Source organism: Octopus bimaculoides, chromosome 14 (assembly GCF_046866305.1).
Source record: "Octopus bimaculoides isolate indiv1 chromosome 14, ASM4686630v1, whole genome shotgun sequence".
Lineage (NCBI taxonomy): Eukaryota > Metazoa > Mollusca > Cephalopoda > Octopoda > Octopodidae > Octopus > Octopus bimaculoides.
The window spans coordinates 21,423,937-21,445,848 of NC_142941.1; the positions used below are offsets into that span (position 1 = coordinate 21,423,937).

Genomic DNA, 21,912 nt, shown 5'->3' on the forward strand with positions numbered 1-21,912 from the left:
TCAGGGTGTCAAACAGTAGAATCAAACTTGGAGCCAAAAGTATTGCAAAAGAAACATTTAACCATTTAGCATTCAAATTACTCTGCCAAATGTAATGCTTATTCAATTACACTGTTTTTAACTAATCTTGCATTATCTTGTAGCTTTGAGATTTCAATGATGTAATTATTTATTTTTACAGTAATATTGAATGGCAGGTGTGAGAGGCTGGATCTGGCTGGTATGAACATAAAACTAGTAGAATATGGGCCGGATATGGCCAGTTTAAATGCTAAAGGGTTAAACTATATGAACATGATGCATCCTTAGCAACTAAATACTTCCTTCTCTTTACTTGTGAAGTGTAGCTAAAATATTGCTAATTGAGTTAGCAAGGTTCCTTTTTTGCTGCAAGGTCTTTAAAATGTTTTAGTTTTCAAGATTCATCTGAATTGTTATGTTTCAAAGAACCAAAACAATTCTCAATTGCCCTCCTCTCTCTTTTTTTTTATTCCCTCTCTCTTTTTTTTTTATTCCTTCTCGCTTTTCCATTTCTTCCTCCCCTTCCTCTTATCCTTCTATCCCCCCTCTCCTATCCTCCTTTCCTCCTGTTCTCCTCTCCCTCCTATCCACCTCTCCCTCTATCCTCCTCTCCTTCCTATCCATGCCTCCCTCCTATCCCCTTATCCTTTTCTCCCCTTCTCTTTAAATCTAGCACCTTCCTGTCTCACCTTTTTTTTTTCTTATTACACACACATTTAATCCTTCCGTAAAGTCAACAACCTTCAGTCTTAAGTAACGTCTCTAATTTAACTTTGCTGCTGACACAGTGATGGCTATCCCAAGTAATAATAAATTTCTTAAGCAAAGCATAACAAGTCATTTCTCTTACAGAATATCTTTAACATATTCCGTATGTAAAATTACACACTACAAGAAGCAGTAATTACCTATCTCTGCTTGCACTTCAGCACTGGCACTTTGGTTTCATTTAGTCTTCATTTGTTTAGTTTCTTTTTCATGTTAATTTAAAGAATATGAGGAAAGGGGTTATGTGGCTTATTTTCAGTCCCTGATCTACAAGACTACATTTACTTACACTTGGTAAGCATTTGCTGCTAAACCTTCCATAGCATCAAACAAAATGCCTTATGGCATTTACTCTCATTCTGAGTTCAACTCCTATCCAGGTCAGCTTCACCTTTTATCTCTCTGGCTTCAATAAAATTAAGTACTAGGGGTTGGTTAATTAATTAACTCATCTTCCAAAACTTTTAACCTTATGCCTCTGTTAAAAACATCATCATCATTTCCAAATTCTGCCATGGTCAACTTTGCCTTTCATCCTTTCTGGGTCAATAAATGAAGTACCAGTGAAACACTGGGGTTGATGTAATCAACTTATCCATTCCCCCAAAATTTCTTCCCTTGTGGCAAAATTTGAAACCATTATCATTATTATTATTAAGGTGGTAAGTTGGTAGAATTATTAGCATGTCAGATGAAATGCTTAGCAGCATTTCTTCCATCATTATGTTCTGAGTTCAAATTCCACCAAGGTTGACTTTGCCTTTCATCTTTTCAGGGTTGATAAGATAAGCACCAGTCAAGCACTGGGTTTGACATGATCGACCTTGCACCTATTATAGAAAGGATTACTATTATTATTATTATTATTGAGTGAGAGAGCAGGGCATGCCATCAAAGTGACACTGGGGTAAAATATACGAAGCCCAGTATACCCATCATGACTACCCATCTGATAAGGGTACACTAGGCACATGCATCACGACCATATGTGCACGACATGGTGATCTCATATCAAGATAAACAGTGCATGACCTTGCAGGTAGAGCCCAGTTAGAATTTTCTTCAGGTCGAGTAGCTCATCCCACTCAAAAGGTCCTTGAATAAAGGTTGTTTGAGGATGTCAAATGAAATACCCATGTTTCCAAAGGTGAATTATCCAAACCCCAAAGAATTCCTCTCAACACATGGCTATGATGCTTCCTCCACTACTTCTGCTCATGATCAGAGATGCACATATCGTCAGCCACCAAGGGACCCGCTCAACTGGTTAAGATCAAGCAACTGACAAGCAAATCTGTGGTATTGAGCAGAATATTTGCCGTAGCCCATTATTAAGTCAGCTAGATGGCAGAATTGTTAGCATGCTAGACAAAATGCTTAATAGCATTTTATGTCTTTACATTTTCAGTTCAAACCTACTAAGATTAACTTCACCTTCCATCTGTAGAGGACTGGTAAAATGTGTACCAGTTGAATGCTGAGACCAATTGTATTGACTACACTCGCCTCCACTCCAAATGATAACATGATATACTCTGTAACATACTCTAGCAGTTTCCCCTGTTACTGCCAAAGCCAGATGGTGAGGTGCTGTGACACATTTTATGCCAGCATGACAAAACAGACATCAAATGGTGACAATGACTATCATCACTATCATCATCATTATTATTATAATCCACTATTCATACAAAAGACATTCTATATTTTCACTTCACAGACAATAAAGCAAAAGCAATAACTATCTGCCTCAGAATGGACATTGTGAAGAATTCTTTGTCATCATTGTCATCATCATCATCAGTGTTAATATACAGTGTTCAACAGATTTGCTATATAGTGTCTGACTTTGTCTTAATTCTGTGTTATCCCTTCAGTGAAGTCCAATACTTTCAAGCTTATCTTGCCTGTTGTTTCTCAATCATCTTTGTTTACCCTCTGTTATGATTAACTTTCCACTATTAACTTAAGGAACTTTTACATCCATTATACCCCTTGTCTAAACTAAAGAAATTCATTTATTATTATTATTTTGTTTGTTCCCTTTCCTGTCATATCATACCTTCAACATCCTTGATTCTTGGTTCAAATTCAAATCTCTCCACTAGAATACTCCTTACATGTACATTATACAAATAAGTGTGGGATAATACAGTTAATTTTGTTAACCAGAAAGAAATTTTAATTTTTAAAATTACATTTATATGAAGAAGAATCATTAGTGTTAACAACAAATCTTAGTAAGGAAGAGAATTTAAATTGTTCAAACGAAGACATGAGGTGATGGATGAGTCTGGTCTTTAGTAAATACAGCAATCATTTTGGATATGTTTCTGTCTTATTAAATCACCACAGCAAAGTCTACTCACAATTCCACTGCAACTTAGAAAGAACTGCAGTGGAATCATGTCAGTGACCAGACTGCAAGTATGTGTTGAAAATTTTGTTTTTAAATGGCCATAACAGTTCTTTAATGTGGCTGCTTTTTTTTATACCCCAGTTTATTCTTTCATTTAAGTTTAGTGTATCGCTTTTCTGTGTTCAGGCAATTTCTTTCATTTCTCTTGACACCACATTAACGATAAAACAAAATTGCTATATTGGCTCAGTTCAATCAAATATTCTTTTATCTTTAAAAGAGTCTATTTTTGATCCAAATTCCAATTATTGTTTTAGCAAGGAGGCTGTTGAAAATAGTTGAGGCAATTTAAGTACTACTAGCATTCCGAGTTCAATTCATTCAACTCATCCAGTATAAATTAAGATTTAGCTTCTTATTTGACAGTAGCATGACACATGTGGCACACATATACACAGTTAGCTTTAAGAAATTGGCAACTTTGAAACCCCAAACATCTTTCATGACCATCTTTCAGTTGGTCTTTTGTGTTAGTAAATAACTCTAACACCATTCTGAAGTATGTAGGTGGGGGTTGGTTTCTTTCTGTTAATCCTTTTATTTTTGTTTATTTTTCGGGTTTCTTTTCAACATCACCTATTCGTTTCTTTCTTCATTTCTCTCTCCCCTTTCCTTGTTCTTTTCTTTTCCCCTTTGTATAGAATCTCTACTTCTTTTTATCCTCTTTTCTTTTCTGTTCACAGACTTTTTTCTCTTTCTCTTTTCCGTCTTCTCACAACACCCCCACTCCAACACACACACACACACACACATACACAATCTCTTTTTAGTCTGTAAATAAAAACCAAACAAAACCATCTGAAAATCTCTGAAAATATCAGCTTTCATCAAGGCAAGGATTGATTTCATTGTTTGATAGTTACCTTTCTGAAGAACCTCAAAGCTTTTGACTATTCTCCTTCTTAAATATATTGTTGCAGTCTCTCTCTCTCTCTCTCTCTCTCCCTCCCTCTCCCTCTCCCTCTCCCTCCCTCTCCCTCTCCCTCTCCCTCTCTCTCTCTCATATATATATATTTCTCTGCTTCTTCTCCCTTTATTGTTTTAAATTAACCACACACTTCATGATTGCAAAGATCACGTTTCGCCAGCTTCTTTAATATATAACACAGTTACATTATGTGCTGGTCTAATGTTAATGTATATATCAAGTAGTTAATGGTACAAAACTTGCGAAACAGAATAAATATCTGCTTTCTATTTTCTTCTCTCTCTCTCTCTCTCTCTCTCTCTCCCCCCATAAGTTATGCAAATTTTTTGCTTTCTCAATGAAAAGCATGATCATGTGATTGGTCATGTGACTCGTCTTTTTTTTTTCTTTTTTTTTCCTCCCGTTCAGTCCCACTGTTTTTCTGTATGTCTTCTCTCCTCTTTGCCATGTTACTGTATAACAATACAGATACTTTCAATGGGTTCCATTAACTGTTGGTTCCTGGATTGATCTCTAAATTGTAAGTTAAGCTTCTACTTACTTTTTATAGGTGTGCATCTGTGAGTGATATAAACTCTTTTGCTAAACCTAAACATCAGAGCTGCTTGTTGTCAAATATGCCTTACTATGCATGATATGAGTGTGTGTGTGTGTGTGTGTGTGTGTGTGTGTGTGATAGAGAGTGTGTGTGTGTGCATGTGTGTATTTGACTACAAACATACATATATTCACATACATTCTTTCAACTGGAACATGCCAGTTATTTAACTCCAGTCATTATCCCACTCCTACTTCAGAAGTTAGCTTATAATATTTAGTTTCTATAGTTTGAATTAAGTTGCTTTCCAGTTGGATTGATGTTGTTGTTTCCACCTCCCCCTCTCACCGCCGTTATGACTATTACCATTGCCAGGCACCACTTTGGATTTCATCCTTATTCAGCAGAAATCTTTCTCTTATTCCTTTCCTTTTGGTGGGTAAAGATCTACTTTAAATGTTACATAGTTTTTCCTGCCTAATGAACATGTATAGATTTCTTAATTTTTAGGATTGTTATTTCTTAATAAACAGCTTTCATGCTGAACCTCCACTTCATTCTGGCTTCCACCATTCTCTCTCTCTCTCTCTCTCCTTCCTTCCCTCCCTCTCTCTCCCTCTCTCTCTCCCTCCCTCCCTCTCTCTCCCTCTCTCTCTCCCTCCCTCCCTCTCTCTCCCTCTCTCTCTCTTTCTCCCTCCCTCTCTCTCGCTCTCGCTCTCTCTCTCGCTCTCCCTCTCTCTCTCGCTCTCCCTCTCTCTCTCTCTCTCTCTCATATCTGTTCATTCATTTTTCTCCTTTCTATATCACCAAGTAATTGTCAAAACATCTCTCTGTTATTACTTTTCATACCCCTTCTCCCTAATACTCTCTGTTTAGTTTTTCTTCCACTGTATTACTCCACTTCATATATCTTCAACATAGCATTACATTGAGAAAGCATTTTTGCAGTTATTTGATCTGCTAGAATTAACAGTCAAATCTCAACAGTATTTTTTTCAAAAAAGGAAGGGCATATTGGTTAATGTAATCCTGGAACATAGACCAACGGGAGAGCACAACTGGAAAGCCTTTAATCCTCAGTCTGTTCTGTCAGAGCTGACTTTGGCCTTAACAACAAAGCATAGCACAGTGGTTCTCAACCATTTTTTGTTTACGGACCCCTTTGATTTCTATTTTACTTAAGTGGACCCTCGTAACCATTCCTTGTTTTAAAAATCCTATAATATTTTTATAATTATATGTTATTAGTTACGTTTATGAATTTGTTTAGCAAGATTCTTGATGTGAAACCATGTGTTGAAACATATTGTTATATTTTGAGATAGTCATTTTTTTTTTTCTTGTCAAATAAACACACACTTTATATTCATTCTTCACTCATTTATTATTTAGAAGTGTCACTGAAGCGGTCACGGGATATGTGACAAAAGATTTCCAGACAATGGACATAAGATAAAATAAGAACAATAATAAATGAGTGATGAACGAATATATAGTGCATGTGGTTATTTGGCAAGAAAAAAAATGACTATCCCGAAATATAACAATAAATATTATTAGGAATTGTATAAAAAAAATATTTTGCATATTGTAGAAGTTTAACCATTTTAGTGCACATAAACTTTAACAACAAAATCTTATATGGACCCTAGTTGAGAACCACTGGTATAGCATATTAGATCCCTGTCTGTAAACATTAAGGCACAGTATTTTACTTACAATAAAAACAAACCAAAAAATAATCTCATAAACTCACAGTTACCACTGTCTGTAACTTAGTTCGCTCACACATGGAATTCCTTTGGATTTCTTTAAAAACAATCAGTTTGATGCACACATCAGGTTTTATTTTTATTCTAATTGTTTCTAAATTTGAACAAAGCTTTCGTCTTGGTTAAATAATCCTTATTTTTTCTCTTTCTCCGACCCTTAATTTCCTTTTATCTCTCCTTTTCTCAGTCTTTCTTCCTTTCTGAATTATTCTTGAGACTAAGGGTTCTCAACCATCTTTTAGCCTATGGACCTCTTTGGTTACTGTTTTACTCTAGTGGACCCTCATAGACATTCAGTGTTTAAAAACTAGTTTTTTTTATACTTCTTTCATGATTTTGTTTTTCACCCATTCACTTGTGTAGATTTGCAATAGAACTCCCTTAGAGAACATGTTACAAAGGCCAGGAAGATGTTGAGCTGTGTAAAATATGAGAGAAAGAAACCTAATTGTTTCCCGCAATAAATACATCTAATATAAAATTTTTTCATGGACCCTAAAATCCCCTATTTACTATTTTGCTTGCTTGAACCCCCAAAAATCTTATATGAACCCAGGTTGAGAATCACTGCTTTACACTGTTGAGAGGTTATAGAATTATTAATGAACAATTTACCTACCAATCTTCATTAATGATATTATCCATAACATAAGCAAAATCACTGGAGTTGTGTCATCTAACCATCGTTGGTTTAGCATCAACAAAAACAGATACTATAGAGGGCTACGTTACCAACAGTTGTTGCAGTTGCTGTTGTTGTTGTTGTTTATCAGACAGTGTATATAGGATGAGGGTATCCAGTATGTCTTCTTTCCTTTTTTTTTTTCTTTTTAAAAGGTAAAATAACACCAAATATGTCTACCTTAATATGACAGAAACAATATTTGCCATCAGTCAGTGACATAAGCTAAACCTCTACATAGTACTGCTAGAAGAGTTCACTTTGTAATCATGACGTCTACAGTTCAATCCCATTGCTTGGTATCTTCGCCATGGCCTCAGGTCAATCCAAGCCATGTGAATAAAATTGGATAGACTGAAACTATGTGGAAACCTGTTGGATGGACTTTACTTGTAATTCAAGGGATGAGTTTTGTTGCTCACAGTCAGACTGATTTTGCCTAAGGATCACATTAATCGTTTTGTTACCATATTTCTCTTAAAATTTGCTGTCTTTACTTAAGTTAATTTTGAAAATAATGAATGTAGTAAAATAATAAAATAATATTTTCATCATTAAATTGGTGTTTAGGACAAAAATTAATATCAAATTTTGCTGGAAAGTTTTAATTTAGATCACTTTAAAACAGGAGGTGTGTATCATAGATACAGGTGCAGTATTAGGCAGGTTGGTATCAAAGGGGTTAAGAGTATGTGTCTGTGGAGCACGTAGCCACCTGGACTGTTATACAGTAAGTAGCTAGTTCAGTTGGCTGAAGAATTGGAGGGTTCATTACTTTCGTCTTGAAAGTGATAATTGCAGAATTGGTATAGCATTAGATGAAACACTTAGCAGATTTACTTACTTTATATCCTTTCATGTTCTTTATTCAAATGCTGTCAGACTGACTAAGTCATCCACCTGTCTGAGCTTTGTAAACTAGGTTCCAGTCAGATATTTAGGGTTGATTTAATCAATTATACCCCTATCCCCAAATTTGTCACTTTCTAATTAAAATTAATTAGTGATGCTGGTTTTTGCACAACTAAGAATACAACTCAACTTCTGCTTTTAAAATGTTTAAACATATTAATATAAATACATTTATAAATAAACCACAAAAAATTATTGATACATTGCATCATTGTTCTGTGGTATTTGATGAACAGTAACTACTTTTACAAACTTTATTTTTTCTTACCAGCAAGCTCTTGGCCTTGCATTTTCTTAAAATTTAATTTGTATCATTCTGATAGCAAAGCATATTAAACCTCCAATAACTTGTTTAATTCAGCGCTTATTGGGTTACTAAGATTGTTTATATATTTAGAATATATAAGCAGAATGTAATTATATTCAGGAGGGTTGACTGCACATCTGAAAAGAATGTGCAGTCAACCCTACAGTATATAATTAAGTTCTACCTGGATTTATATTTTTATTTGATTTTATTCTGTTGCTATTTTTTAGTCAGCTAAGTAAGTTTACCCAGGACTAATTTTTATTATTATTATTATTATTATTATTATTATTATTATTATTATTATTATTATTATTATTATTATTATCTGACATACTCAGCTTCTTACTTGAAGTGTTGTTAATGTACTAGCTGTTCACTTCCCGTGTACTAAGGTAGTATATTTTTGTTTCAAGTCTCGAGGACTTTGCTGAGATTTTTTGCACTGCTAAGTAATCTGTTTTCTGGACATGTTCTATTTTCAGTTTTATGCCTATCTCTTCCAACCCACTTATTACTCAATGTACCTAAAGACTCAACAATTATTGGTTCAGTTTCCTGGCTTTCTTGTACAAAGAGTGCAGCTTTGCTGTTCACCAATGTATCTGTTATTATTATAACAATTGATGCATTGCTAGCTTAACTTTGGCTCCAGAAAGTTTGTTTACAATCTATTGTGTTCATCCTAAAAGTTGCAGTTTTTCTGTTCAATTTTGTACAATCATTGAGAGGAAGGGATCCATTAACTGCTAGAGAGTTCCTTCTTGTTTAAAGTCCCTCGTTTCTTGGGAGACTTGTCAATATAAATTTTGCCTCAGTCAAAAGTTTGTTTTCATTTATCATGACATAATAATCATTGAGGGAGAAAAACTCGTCAATGAGAGATGGGGAAAGTGCAATACCAGGCAGCCTTGCTGCTGAATTTGTGCCGTCTGATCATAAAGCAGGCAAGTTCAGCAACACCACCTTTGCCTTCACCAACAGATTGTTTTTAAATTGAAGTAGTAAGTATAAAACTATTGTTGTTCAGTGCTAAGTCAGATTCAGAAGGTCTATAAATGATGAAAGGCATTCTATTCGAATGCAATTTATTTAAGATGTAGGCAGAAATTTGGTTGTATTTGTAATATGGTGAGCAATCATATAGAGGCAGGAATAGATGCAAAGCAACATTAAAGATTTTGCTTGGATGGCCTTAAGAAATTAAATATCCCTTTCACAAGTGGTTTGCTTTGGCTTATTCAGGTCATTTACTCAAAGTAAAACAAGGAATTAAGATATCCATATCATTAATATAATTCCATCAGAGAATTTTTCTCAGCAATACCATACTCTACCTACTATGCGTATGATGATGAAGCCTGGTGAGAAATAGTAAATTCTTCTGTGTGTGTGTGTGAGAGAGAGAGAGAGAGAGAGTGTGTGTGTGTGTAGTCTTTATTGCCTGAGTTTTGTTGGATAAAATTTAGTTGAACCGCTCAGCAAAAAGTAATTTTTGCTATTTTATAAGTATTAAACCAGCTCTGTTTCTGTCTATAATTCCTCAGTTAAATTTATTCAGAGCTGATAAAATAATAATGGGTGTGGTAGTGGTGGTAACTGTGACTGTTTTTTTTTTTTGTTTTAGTTTCTTTCCATCTAACTATATAAAATTTATTCTTTTGTAAAATTATATAGGTCTAGGTTGTTAAATTCTTTATTGCTTGGATTGATTTCTGTCGATATTCATTTTGTTTGGCATTTCTCCATGATTTTAATCTTTCTTGATTTGTTTTTATACATTGCTTAGTTTTGTTTTATTAGGAAACATTGTAATAGTCAATTTACTTGTTGTATTTCTAATGAAGTGTTTAGCTGGAAATATTAAAAAATTTGCTATAAATAATTAGGTGGTGAAAACATTACTTGCATTTCAGACTTGATTAGGATAATACCCATATATTAAATGAACAGATGTGAAGTAAAACAAATAAAATTGTTTTTACCAAGAGACCATAATTGAATGCAATGGGATATAAACTAATAACTCCAAGCCTCAGTGATCTAATACTTCATCAGTTTAATTATTTTACTTTTTGATATAACAGATTATTCCAATAGCAGTTATTGTTACAAGTGATGACATAGTAATCTTGGTTTCTGAGAGATTCTTAATGTTTTATTTAAACATATATATTATTATTATTAAACATATATATTATTATCATTGCAAAACCATTGGAAAGTTTGTGTTTGCATAGCAATATTCACAAATTTTTTAATAGCATATAATTTCTTTTAAAGTTCCTTGTTTTTTGCTTTTTTTGTTTCAACATTTTCAACAATTCAGCCATACCAAAATATTTCTTATGCTTGGCATTGTTGATTCTCTTACTTTCCACATTAACCAATCAATTTACATTGTTCTTGCATGGATTTTATTTGTATTTACTAAAATTGTTATAATGAAAATTTTACAAATGTTCTAAAGAATTTATCAAATGAATCGTCTGTTCATGAAGACATTCAGTAAGGTAAATTTTCTTGCATTTCTTTATATAGTACTTGTGAAAAATTATGTTGAACTTCTTTTGTCTAGTATATAATGGTTTGTTTGGTTTGGGGGGGGGGGGGGCTATATGTATGTATGTACAAATGTATGTATGAATGAATGAAGTAAACTTTCACTTGTGAATTAGAATTTCTCTTCTAGCTACATATGAGCAATTTTTAATTTATATAAATTATTTCATAATTCAGAGACTTTTTCACTTTTTGTCTGAAACTGCATCACTGTTCTTCCACACATAAACATTTAACTTTTCCATAAATATAATGTTATATTTTATAATTATAATGCAGTACTTATGCCAGGTGTGGGGAAACTCCTACCCACAGGTGCAATTGCACCTGCAACCCCATTTTATTGCACCCGCAAGCTGGTATACTCACATGTACAAAATATAGTCAATTTTTCAATTATGAAATTTATACAATATTCGTATGCCTATTTGTGACAGTTAGACTCAAATAGAAAATCATCCAGTAATTACCATTTGAATGGAAGTATTGTTTTCACTATAAAACACATATTGCAAGGTTTGTACCACCCTCCTTGAGGCCCAACTACACTCTAGCTGAAAAATATAGAATGCTTCATATGTAATATAAACGTCTTAAATTTAGTGGCAGCATTAATGAAGATGTTACATGTTAATTTAATGTGTTGAACTTATCTTTATTAATGAATATCGAATTATACCTAGATATATACAAAATTTACTTAGATATAAGAGTTAGAACTTGTGATCTACTTGTGGACCTTTTTCTTTGGAAATTTTTGCCTGCCACACTAAAAAGTTTCCCCACCCCTGACTTATGCACTCACTTTGTTGAGTGTATTTTGTTTATTTTATGTCAATAACAAAAAGTTTTTTAAAAAATATTATGAAAAATATTCCAAAGAAAACCCTTATTTTCTAAATATTGTTCAGCTATAAAAACTGTATAAGATGGGGAAAATGTGCTCATATGCAGTATTTTGATACATTTTATTCATTATAGTTAAAAGCAGTTCTTTATTTATGAATTGACCATGGAAAAAAGTGCTAGTGTGTCATAGTTCTTTTCTGTGCCTGGTTATTCCACCTGCCATATGTAAATCTCTTTAAAGCTGGAAAATTTAATTTTTTTTTGACAAAGTAGGAAATATAAATCTGATCTGTGGTAATAATTAAAAGACAGTAACATTTTAATTCTTAATCTATAATTGTCTCATGCCTAAGCATTTAGAACCAAGATGTGTGTGATGCAACATTTTCATCTTTAACTGAAATTTTATTTTAGTCATTCATCTGTAATGTACAACATTTGGTTTTATATATATTTATAAATTATTTTAACAAAATTTATTCATGTTAAAAGTTGAATTGAAGATTCCTTTACAAAATTACAATTGAAAAAGAATTTAATTAAGTTTGAATATTACAAAGCTTTACTGTGGGTGAACTAATAATGTAAACACATTCTTTCTATGCTATTATGTACAGTAAAAGACAAAGGGAGTTTCCAGGCAGACCATTTCATAATTTGTTGACTGCTCCTTAGAAATATACTTGGCTTCTTTCCCTAATCAATAGCACAGATCAGCTGCTATATAAAGCAGTTATATATCAGGCTAGTACATTAGTGGATATCCTAAATTGCATATTTGTGCTAGAAGGGTTAGAATAGTGAACTGAACTGCTTGAAATTGTAAAAAGATCCAGTCCCCCCCCCCCCCACCCACACACACACACACTTGTATATTTTCCAACTTGAGGTATTGTACCTGATTTTAATACCTGCTGATGATAAATTTGCTAGGATACATGTTAACTTTTGAGCTAAATATCCAGTGTTAAGTTATATCATTATCCTAAAGGTTTCATTGACATTAGTGAAGCAAATGAGAAAATCTTGTTTGTTAGAATATGCCTTTTATACTTTTGTCTTATCTTTGTTTCAGAAACTAGCACTGATCACTTCACACATAGACACATGCATCAACCTAATTACTCTTGATGTTCTTCCCCCCATTTTTTGTCAGCCTGTCAGCAATCCAGCTTCTGTCTGTTTATTTGAGCCAGCCAGCACATCAACTCAACATCCTTACGAATGTATCTCTATGTACAGATGCACAAACCTGCTTTACTATTGTAATATCACTTAATCTGAAACTATTTGTCAATGTTTGTAACTTGTTATTTTTTTTCACCTGGGCTTTTTCACTCTAGGATTCAGGCAAGCAGCAACCGTCCAGCTCAGATGCATCTCAGGTAACTTCAACACACTGCTGCCCATCTTCTAATACTGTAGATCCACATTGTTGGCATCCTTTGTGGATAACCTACCCTACTTTTATTTTATTTGAAATCTATCTTATGTTTTTGTCTCTTAATTTTATTTCTTGAAAGTATATATATATATATATATGTACATATATTTGGCTTACAAACAAGTGCTCCTCTTTAAATTACTAAATTCTAAACTCAGTTTCTCTCTTCAAATCTCATTCCTATGATAGGAAATGTAAACCCAAAAGCAAAATCCAAAATCTGTTAGAAGATTGATTTGCTTATTTTGCATTTGACCCTCCAACTAAAGCCAGCCTCTTTCAGGTACTCTGTGACTAAGTGAAGACTAGGGATAGGAGAGACCCATATGTAATGGCATTTCCTTGTTACTACTCCATCACAAACAGGTTCAGTTGTTTTTGATTTTGATCCAGAGATGAGACAAAGTTAAGATAAATGATGAAGCTCACCAGTTAATTTATTTTAATTTTGTCTCATTTCTGTATTATGGCAGTTTAATTGGAGTGAAGTTTTGGATAAGTCTCTTAATATACAATCACATTGTTGGATTAAGCATAATTCTCCTAAACATAAAATATATATAGATATAACTCACAATGTTAGTTATATCTTGCTCAGCATCAGCTATAATGTTTCCCACTTCAAGCCTAGATTATATAAATTCCTTTCAATTTGATTCACAAATCTAAGTGTATCACTGAAATATTGTAAGTTTTGGCAGTGTTCCTCTCTGCCTATTTAATAATTGTAATATTGATACCAAGAAGATTACTTTATAAACTGGGAAATACTTATAGCCCATGTAACATTTTTGACCCAGCAATTCATCCATATATATGGGTGTTTGGAATCATACAATTCATACTGACATAGGAATGGCTATAAAATTTGAAAATATCGATAAGATGAACGTAAGACCTGTCAAGACTTATTAGTAACTATCAAGATCTATTTATTTATAGATACATGATTTTATTCTTTCTTTAGAGTAGTATACTTTTCACATTTTATGTACTATTTTTTTTATCCGTCTGATATTTTGTTTGATAGACCTGCAAATTTTGAAAAGTACATGAATTCTTCGATCTGATATTTTCATTATCAGATATTAAAGTAAGGAGTCTATAAAAAATATCTCAAGATTTAGCCTAATTTAGTGAAATATATTTTTCATTTAGAAACACACACTAGTTCTGTACAAATTCCATTTACTAAATTCAACTCAAAAGTTATTGGTCCAATCGAAGTCACAGTAGATGACACTTGTACAAGATGTTCTGAAGTGAACTCAGAACTATGTGGATGAAAGTGGACTTCTTGCTCATACTGCCATGCCTCATTATTTATACCTAGTTTATCTTTTATCTTTTCTTTTACTGGTTTCAGCCAGAGATTGAGGCCATGCTGGAGCACCACCTTACAGTGTGTTTCTTTTCTGTATTGTTTCTGGTGAAGTAGCCAGTTGGATGGAGCTACTTTTCTTTGTGCCTCCTGCCATGATGTGGGTTCATCTGGTATCTCAAATAAAAATTCATCCAGATGCTCTTTGAAAACCTCAACCTCGCAAATCTCTGAGGTTGTTTGGCAGAATGTTAAATAGTTATGGACCTTTGAAACCCAAGCTGTAACAGTACTAAGTCCTTATTTTAGATGGAGAAATTGTAATCTTTAGTACTATGCAGTGCTATCCAGTTCAGTAGTTGGTATAGTTTTCAATTCCAAAGTTGGAAGCTAGACCTATGAGCCTCCATATGTATATCTCTCCATATTTTTCACACCTTCTCTCTGGTAGTAGAGTTTTTGTTTCTGTAGCCTTTCTCAGTATCTCATCTGTTTCACCAAGTCAATCTTTGTGTAGTGATGCTGGATTGCCTCAAGTTCTGCCACCAGTTTGACACTCATTGGTGACCAAAAGTTTTCCATGGGAGTAGCATGTATCCTTTTTCCTGGTTCTGAATGATCTCAGAATCCATCCAGTTACTTACCTGCTGTGTTGTCATCTTGGTAATATGCACATGGAATGTTGCATCATTACTCATGTGGATTCCCAGGTCATGTACCGACTCGGACTGTGGAATTGAACTACCTCTTGGTTTTGTGTATTCCAATTGTAGTTTGTTTGTGAGCCGATAGTGGAGTGCTTTAAACACTTTTCAGTATTGAACAGCATGTTACTTTCATCAGCTCATTTGTATATTGCATTCAGGCTATTCTGCAGTTTTACTATATCATCAGAGTCCTTGACCACTTGTGGTACTTTTGTATCATCAGTGTAGCTGATGAGAGTGGCTGTCAATTTTTTGAAAAAGATATCTGCCTTGTCATGAAATAAAACAATTTTGGAATTTTTAATAACAACAAGTAATTCACAAGTAAAAATAAATGAATTAGTGGATCTTTTAAGAAGAGAAAGGTTTTTTTAAATTATTTTATTCCAATGAGAAGAGCTAGTGACTGTAGATTTTGCAGCCCCTTCTGAACAAGTAAGGTCAATATTTGTTATAATCTGGACAGGTGTGTTGATGTTCTTATGTTGTTGGTGATTTGAGTATATTCACATGTTATTACATTATGGAACAGTAATGTATAATTCATACCACCTAAATATTGTTGTATCCTACTTTACCCTGAGCACATGTACAACAGAATACATATCCCTGCACTAGGCCTTATCCTGCATGTTGATTTATGGGTAAACACTATGCCTTTAATCAGTTCCATATATGATACATACCTGTTTAGTTATATTTCACTGCTGGCTATCTATCCTTCAGCAATTCCCTTTTCTTTATTCTCCTTCTTTGTTCTCTCTCTCTCTCTCTCTCTCTAACTGATATTATAAGCTATTTTTTCTTTCCACCCAAAGATTAATACTTACAAACACCACATAAAATTTATCACCCAAGCAAAGAATCAGCCAAATCAATCTTGATCATGTTTTAACTTCATTATTGCAATTCACAGAAGAGTTTTTCTAAACTCTTTGAAGCCCTTGAATCACAACACCCACACTACAGTTCTTGTTCTTAAGCCAAGTATAACATTTTGAGCATGCTTTGTATATAATATATAATTTATTATTTTTTTTATTGCACTTTAAACATACTGCATGGCTATTGAAGTTGATTCACTGTTTAATTTTGCCAGCCCATCAAGATTCAGGTTTATATTGCAGTTACATCTACCAGCTGATGACTAACTAGTTGCCAACTAATATATATTTATATATATATTTATATATATATATATATCTCAATGAACCCAAACTACAACTGGACATCATTCTTTACAGGGCAAGACACAAAAAATGCACATTGCTATAATGCTATCTTTTCACACTTCTATAGTTGCACCACAGTAATCATCTTTTTATTTCCATTTGATAATTCTATAATATTTATAATACTGAGAAAATTATTTAGATTAGTTGTTAATAATAAATTAGATGCTCTAAGCAACTACTATAAATCAACAACAAGTATAATGTTGTTATAACTTGCTCTAATTTTTCCATATATACATCCTGTTAGCTATGTCATTCAATATTGAGATTAGATTTTCAATTCTGACAAGTAAAAAAGAATATCTTGGAAAATATGATTTAGAATTACCAGGAGCTATTGCTCATATTTCTTTCTTTAATATTTTCTTGTAAGGCAATCACTATAAAACCAACAGCCATTGGCATAATAATCATAAGTGAAACATTTTGTTTTGAAATCATCATTTTAAAGGTATTAGCAATAGAATTGAAATATATGTATTCCTGCATACTTCATGGATGTTATTACCTCTACGAAACAAATCTGGAAGAATATTATGTGAAATCTTAGTGATGCACTAGAACAGTGCTTCTCAACTGGGGTGCATATGAGATTTTGTTTCTAAAATTTAGGTACAATAAATTAGTTATACCTCTACAATACACAAAATATTTTAATTTTTTTATAGATTTCCTAATAGTATTTAATTATGAAAATATCATGGGATTTTTAACACATTGAATAGCTGTGAGGGCACATCCAAGTAAAATAGAAATCAAAGGGATCCATAAGCAAAAAATGGTTTAGAAACACAGCACTAGAATTTCTAACATCTTAGTTACTGTGCCTTGTTTACCAAGTGCATACATTCATACTTGTTTGTGAAGTGGATAACATAGAGTTGAGAAGCAAATGACTCATAGAAAAAAATCAGATTATATTATTTCATTCATATTTGATGCACTTATCTGGGTAGCTTTCTAGAGAAGGATAACCTCATAGCAAAAACAGTTATAAAGAGTATTCTAGATAATAGCATTGGCTATGATGCCGATATAAAGAAGGCAGTATTTTATATTGAACAAAGAAAATTATTACTATGTTCATTATACATTACTGTTATATGTTATTGAACAATGATATAATGATGATTGTGATTGCTTAACATTGGCATGAAGCCACATATTACCGTTCATGTCTTTCACAAATGTAAAACAGTTTGGAAACATATAAAAGTCTGGAGACAGAGTTTGTTTGCTGAGAACATTTGCTGTATAAGAAAATAATAGTAATTACATCAACAACAACAGCAGAAATATATGCCATTTCTGTTTTTCTTTTTTGTTTTGCCTCTCCTATTTAAATGTCTGGAATGGCTTTTTTATTTTGATTACCAATTGTTTTTGTTAGACAAACTTTTGGTTATATTATTTATATCTTGTCTAGTTATACTTCAGTTAGCTGCTTTATGACTGGTCTAATTTCTCTTGTCTATAATGATTTTTATCTTTATTTTATCTATGTGATGCTATTGAAACCTTCTAGAGTGCATCATCTGACCATATTCATTTATTCACTTATCCAGGCAATGAAATGAGCCTCTCTTCCATACTCCATCAATTTGCTCTATGTTTGTTTATGATTATATACACACACACACACACTTTTATGGATATATATTTTTTCTTTTATCCTTTATTGTTTCAGTCATTGGACTGCAGCCATACTGTGACACCACTTTCTAGGCTTTTAGTCAAATAACTTATGTTTTATTTTTGTTTCTTTTTTTTAAGACTGGTACTTATTCTGTTAGTTTCTGTTACCAAACTGCTAGGTCATGGAGATGTATAAAAACCAAGCAGTGGTGGTGAAATGAGAAACAAATACACACAAATGTGTGTGTGTATGAAATGAAGATAGTTAGAAGCTTTCCTTATTTATTATTCTACTTCTGTACTACAATGCTTCAAGCAATCTACAACACTCTTCTTTCACTGCATATACACACACACACACACACACACACACACACACACATATACATACATACATACATACAAACATACATACATACATACATGACTTCTATCTACCAAATTCATTCACAAAGCATTGGTCAGTCCAGGACTCGAACAGAAGACATTTGCCCAAGTAGTTGTACAATAGGTCTGAACCCAAAACCTCAGGATTGCCAAGTGAACTTCTTAACCACCCAGCCATGCCTATACCTGTGTATATATATATATATATATATATATATATATATATATATATATATATATATATATATATATATATATATATAGGTGAAATTTACAGAACAAAAGATGAAGACAAGTGTATGAACAACCAGCAGGTGTATTAGTTTGACGCTTTTACGTTTCAAGCCTACACTCTTCAACAGAAAGAAACATGAAGAAATAAACAGAGAGAGAATAAAAATAAACTTGTGGATTTAGTGATCAATCATGGCAACTGATTGGAAAAAAGGTCGTTGGACAGGAGAGCTAAGAAGAAGGGGAGATAATATAGTACTGGTGATCTCAAAACAAAGGTGCATGTGTGTATGTGAGAGTGTAGGTGTGCATGTGGATAGGGGCTAGTGACTTTGATGTGTGTGTGTGTGTGTGCGCGTCTGTAATGTGTGGTTGCTGGGAAGTGGTCAGTGCTAGTGTGTGTGGAGGTGAGAGGGTATCAATGAAGGAAGAAGGTGGGTAGGAGTGAAGAGAGGAGGGGTGTTGAACCCATGTGAGAGTTCAGATAGCCCCTGTGCAAAGACAGGTGTTGTAATGAAAGCCTGGTACTTTATTTATCAACTATGAAAGGGGGAAAGGCTAAGCTGACCATAGCAGATTTGAACTATATATATATATAACAATATAAATTATATATATATATATATATATATATATATATATATGCATATATACATACGCATATATGGGTGCAGGACGTCACAAAACATAAACAACATGAAATACGAAAATAAAGTTGGGTATGCAGACAACAAGAAAAGATAGATTTGTGAATCAAATTGACAAAAGAAAAGATAAAAGAGGAAATACATAGGAATACATGCAGTCTGTACAACAGCACTGAAGGAAAAGAAAGATGGACAGACAGACAGACATCTGTGCACACTCATACATATATGAACATATCAGAAAATATATGAGTGTGTAGCTGAGGGTTAAGAAGATCACTTTGCAATTATGAGGTCCTGAATTCAATCCTACTACATAGAATTGTGAACAAGTGTCTTTTACGTTACCCTCAAATTGACCAGTTTTGTGAGTGGAATTTGGTAAACAGAAACTGTGGAAGCCCATCAGATGGACTTTTTACCTGTAATTCAAATTTCCAACCTTGTAGCATAGTGTCATGCTGATTCATTCTGTGGTTATGTCAGAGCCATGTGTCTGTAGAATACATGTCCCTAACAGACACAGGAGGTGGATTGGCTGTCTTGCAGTATTGATTCTGCTTGTTTACATCCTATATTCAAATAGAGCTGAGGTCAACTTTACTTTTTATCCTTTTGAGATCAATAAAGCACTGTGGCCAATACAGGTCCGTGGATATTTATATGCAAGGCCTGAAATTTTGAGGGTGTAGGATGAGTCATTATCATCAATCCTGGTACTTGACTGGTACTTTATTTATCAACTATGAAAGGATGAAAGGCTAAGTTGACCATAGCAGATTTGAACTCAGGATGTAAAGAATAAGAACAAATACATTGAGGCATTTTTTCCAATACTCTAATGATTTTGCCATCCTACCAATCTTAATAACAATCTGGTAAACAAATTAAAAATAATAACAAATGTAGTAATAAGAATATTGCCTATTCAGGGTACACAATCCCAGACTGCACAATACTGATCCTGGAGTACAGAACAATGCACACACACACACACACACGGGTTAGGGGACCAAATACAGAGATATGGTATTGAATGCAAATCACAGTGTTTATTGACCATAGTATAATTATATATATATATATATATATATATATATATATATATATATAGGTATAGGTGTGAACACTGTCAGCCGTTGTCTCCTACTCTAAACTGCAGGTAGAAGTGTGTGTGTATGTGTGTCCTTACATGAATGCACTGATTGTTAACTCCACGTGGAGTAAAATAAGTGTTGCCATGACATACAGTATATATATTAGCAACAGAGGCGGTATCAAGAGGTAATATTTATCCTCCACTTAAACATGGATGTTCTGTTAGAAAAAACCCTTGCATTGGCTTAAGAGTGCATTTTGTACCAAAAGCCAATATGAGAGTTTTTTTCATGATATCTACCACTGTATAGTTTGTTCTAATAGAACATTCACATTTAAATGAGGATAAATATTACCTCTTGACATACAATATGTCTTGGATGATTTTTAAAACCTGGCAAAATTCATCTCCTGTTCCGAAACGCTTTCTTCCAGAGATAAAAATGTGCCTGTGTAAAATAATTCTCACAAATGGAATAAATTTCCTTTTCAATATCAAGAGTGCTCTAACCATACCTGTTCCAAGGTTTTATTTGCACACAGATTAGAAGGTCAGATAACTGTATTGGCATTTTTTTGTTAAAACCTTTGGTAAACAACATGACAAATATATGTTTGCAGTCTGGTAACTTGTATTTAAATAGATTTACTGGCGTGTGTGTGTGTGTGTGGCTTTTAAAATAAATTAAAAACAGTAGACAACTTTTACTGAAAAAAAAAACTCAATACACATGTGTTGAGAGTGACTGGCTTAAGTTTTGCCATAAACTGCTTATCAGATCTGGTGAGCCACCTTAGATGAAACTTCAGTCACAATCACACACACACATACACTCTTGCTTTCCCTCTCCCCATATTTTAACATTTGCTGTTACTTTGTCATTCACACCAAACTTTAAATTTTACTCTCATCTTATTTAATTATTAATATATAAAGCTTCTGGTTGGGGTTTGCACCTGGTGTCAGGGCAGTTTAATATTTCTGCTTCAAACCTTCACTGAACTAACTATTTACATCATGATATAGATTTATCTAAAAATATATAAAAATTTGTTTCATTTTTATTTTTGTTTTTTGACATGTATAATCTTTTATATATATGTATGTATTATAAATTTGCTTTGTTTTTATTGTTCAATAAAAACAAGTTTATAATTAAAGCAAATTTACATTAATCTGGTGGGTTACTCTATACTTTTGTTGAGTACAAATTTATTATTCTTAAACAAGAGTATTATTGACTAACTTTGCAGTTCAATGATGGCTTAGCTGGTCAAAACTTCAAAGTCACTGTCCATAATATTCTTGTTTAAAAATTATATACATATATAATATGTATGTATATATATGTGTGTGAGTATAATATGTGTATATATGTATATGTATATATGTGTATATATGTACGTGTATATATGTATGTGTATGTGTATATACATGTATAAGGG

The 21,912-nt window shown here is 33.1% G+C and overlaps 1 protein-coding gene across 5 annotated transcripts in view; it reads left to right on the forward strand.

Annotated features, from left to right (window-relative positions):
• LOC106876125 (uncharacterized) overlaps positions 1-21,912 on the forward strand; it is a 383,532-nt gene that overhangs the window by 344,010 nt on the left and 17,610 nt on the right. For 3 of the 5 annotated variants that reach the window (XM_089362492.1, XM_089362494.1, XM_089362493.1), the window contains one exon: positions 13,102-13,143. The exons of the other annotated variants lie outside the window; for them this stretch is intronic. In XM_089362492.1, the coding sequence (XP_089218618.1) occupies positions 13,102-13,143 (42 nt within the window). The remainder of the gene's footprint in view (positions 1-13,101; positions 13,144-21,912) is intronic. 5 annotated transcript variants of the gene reach the window in all.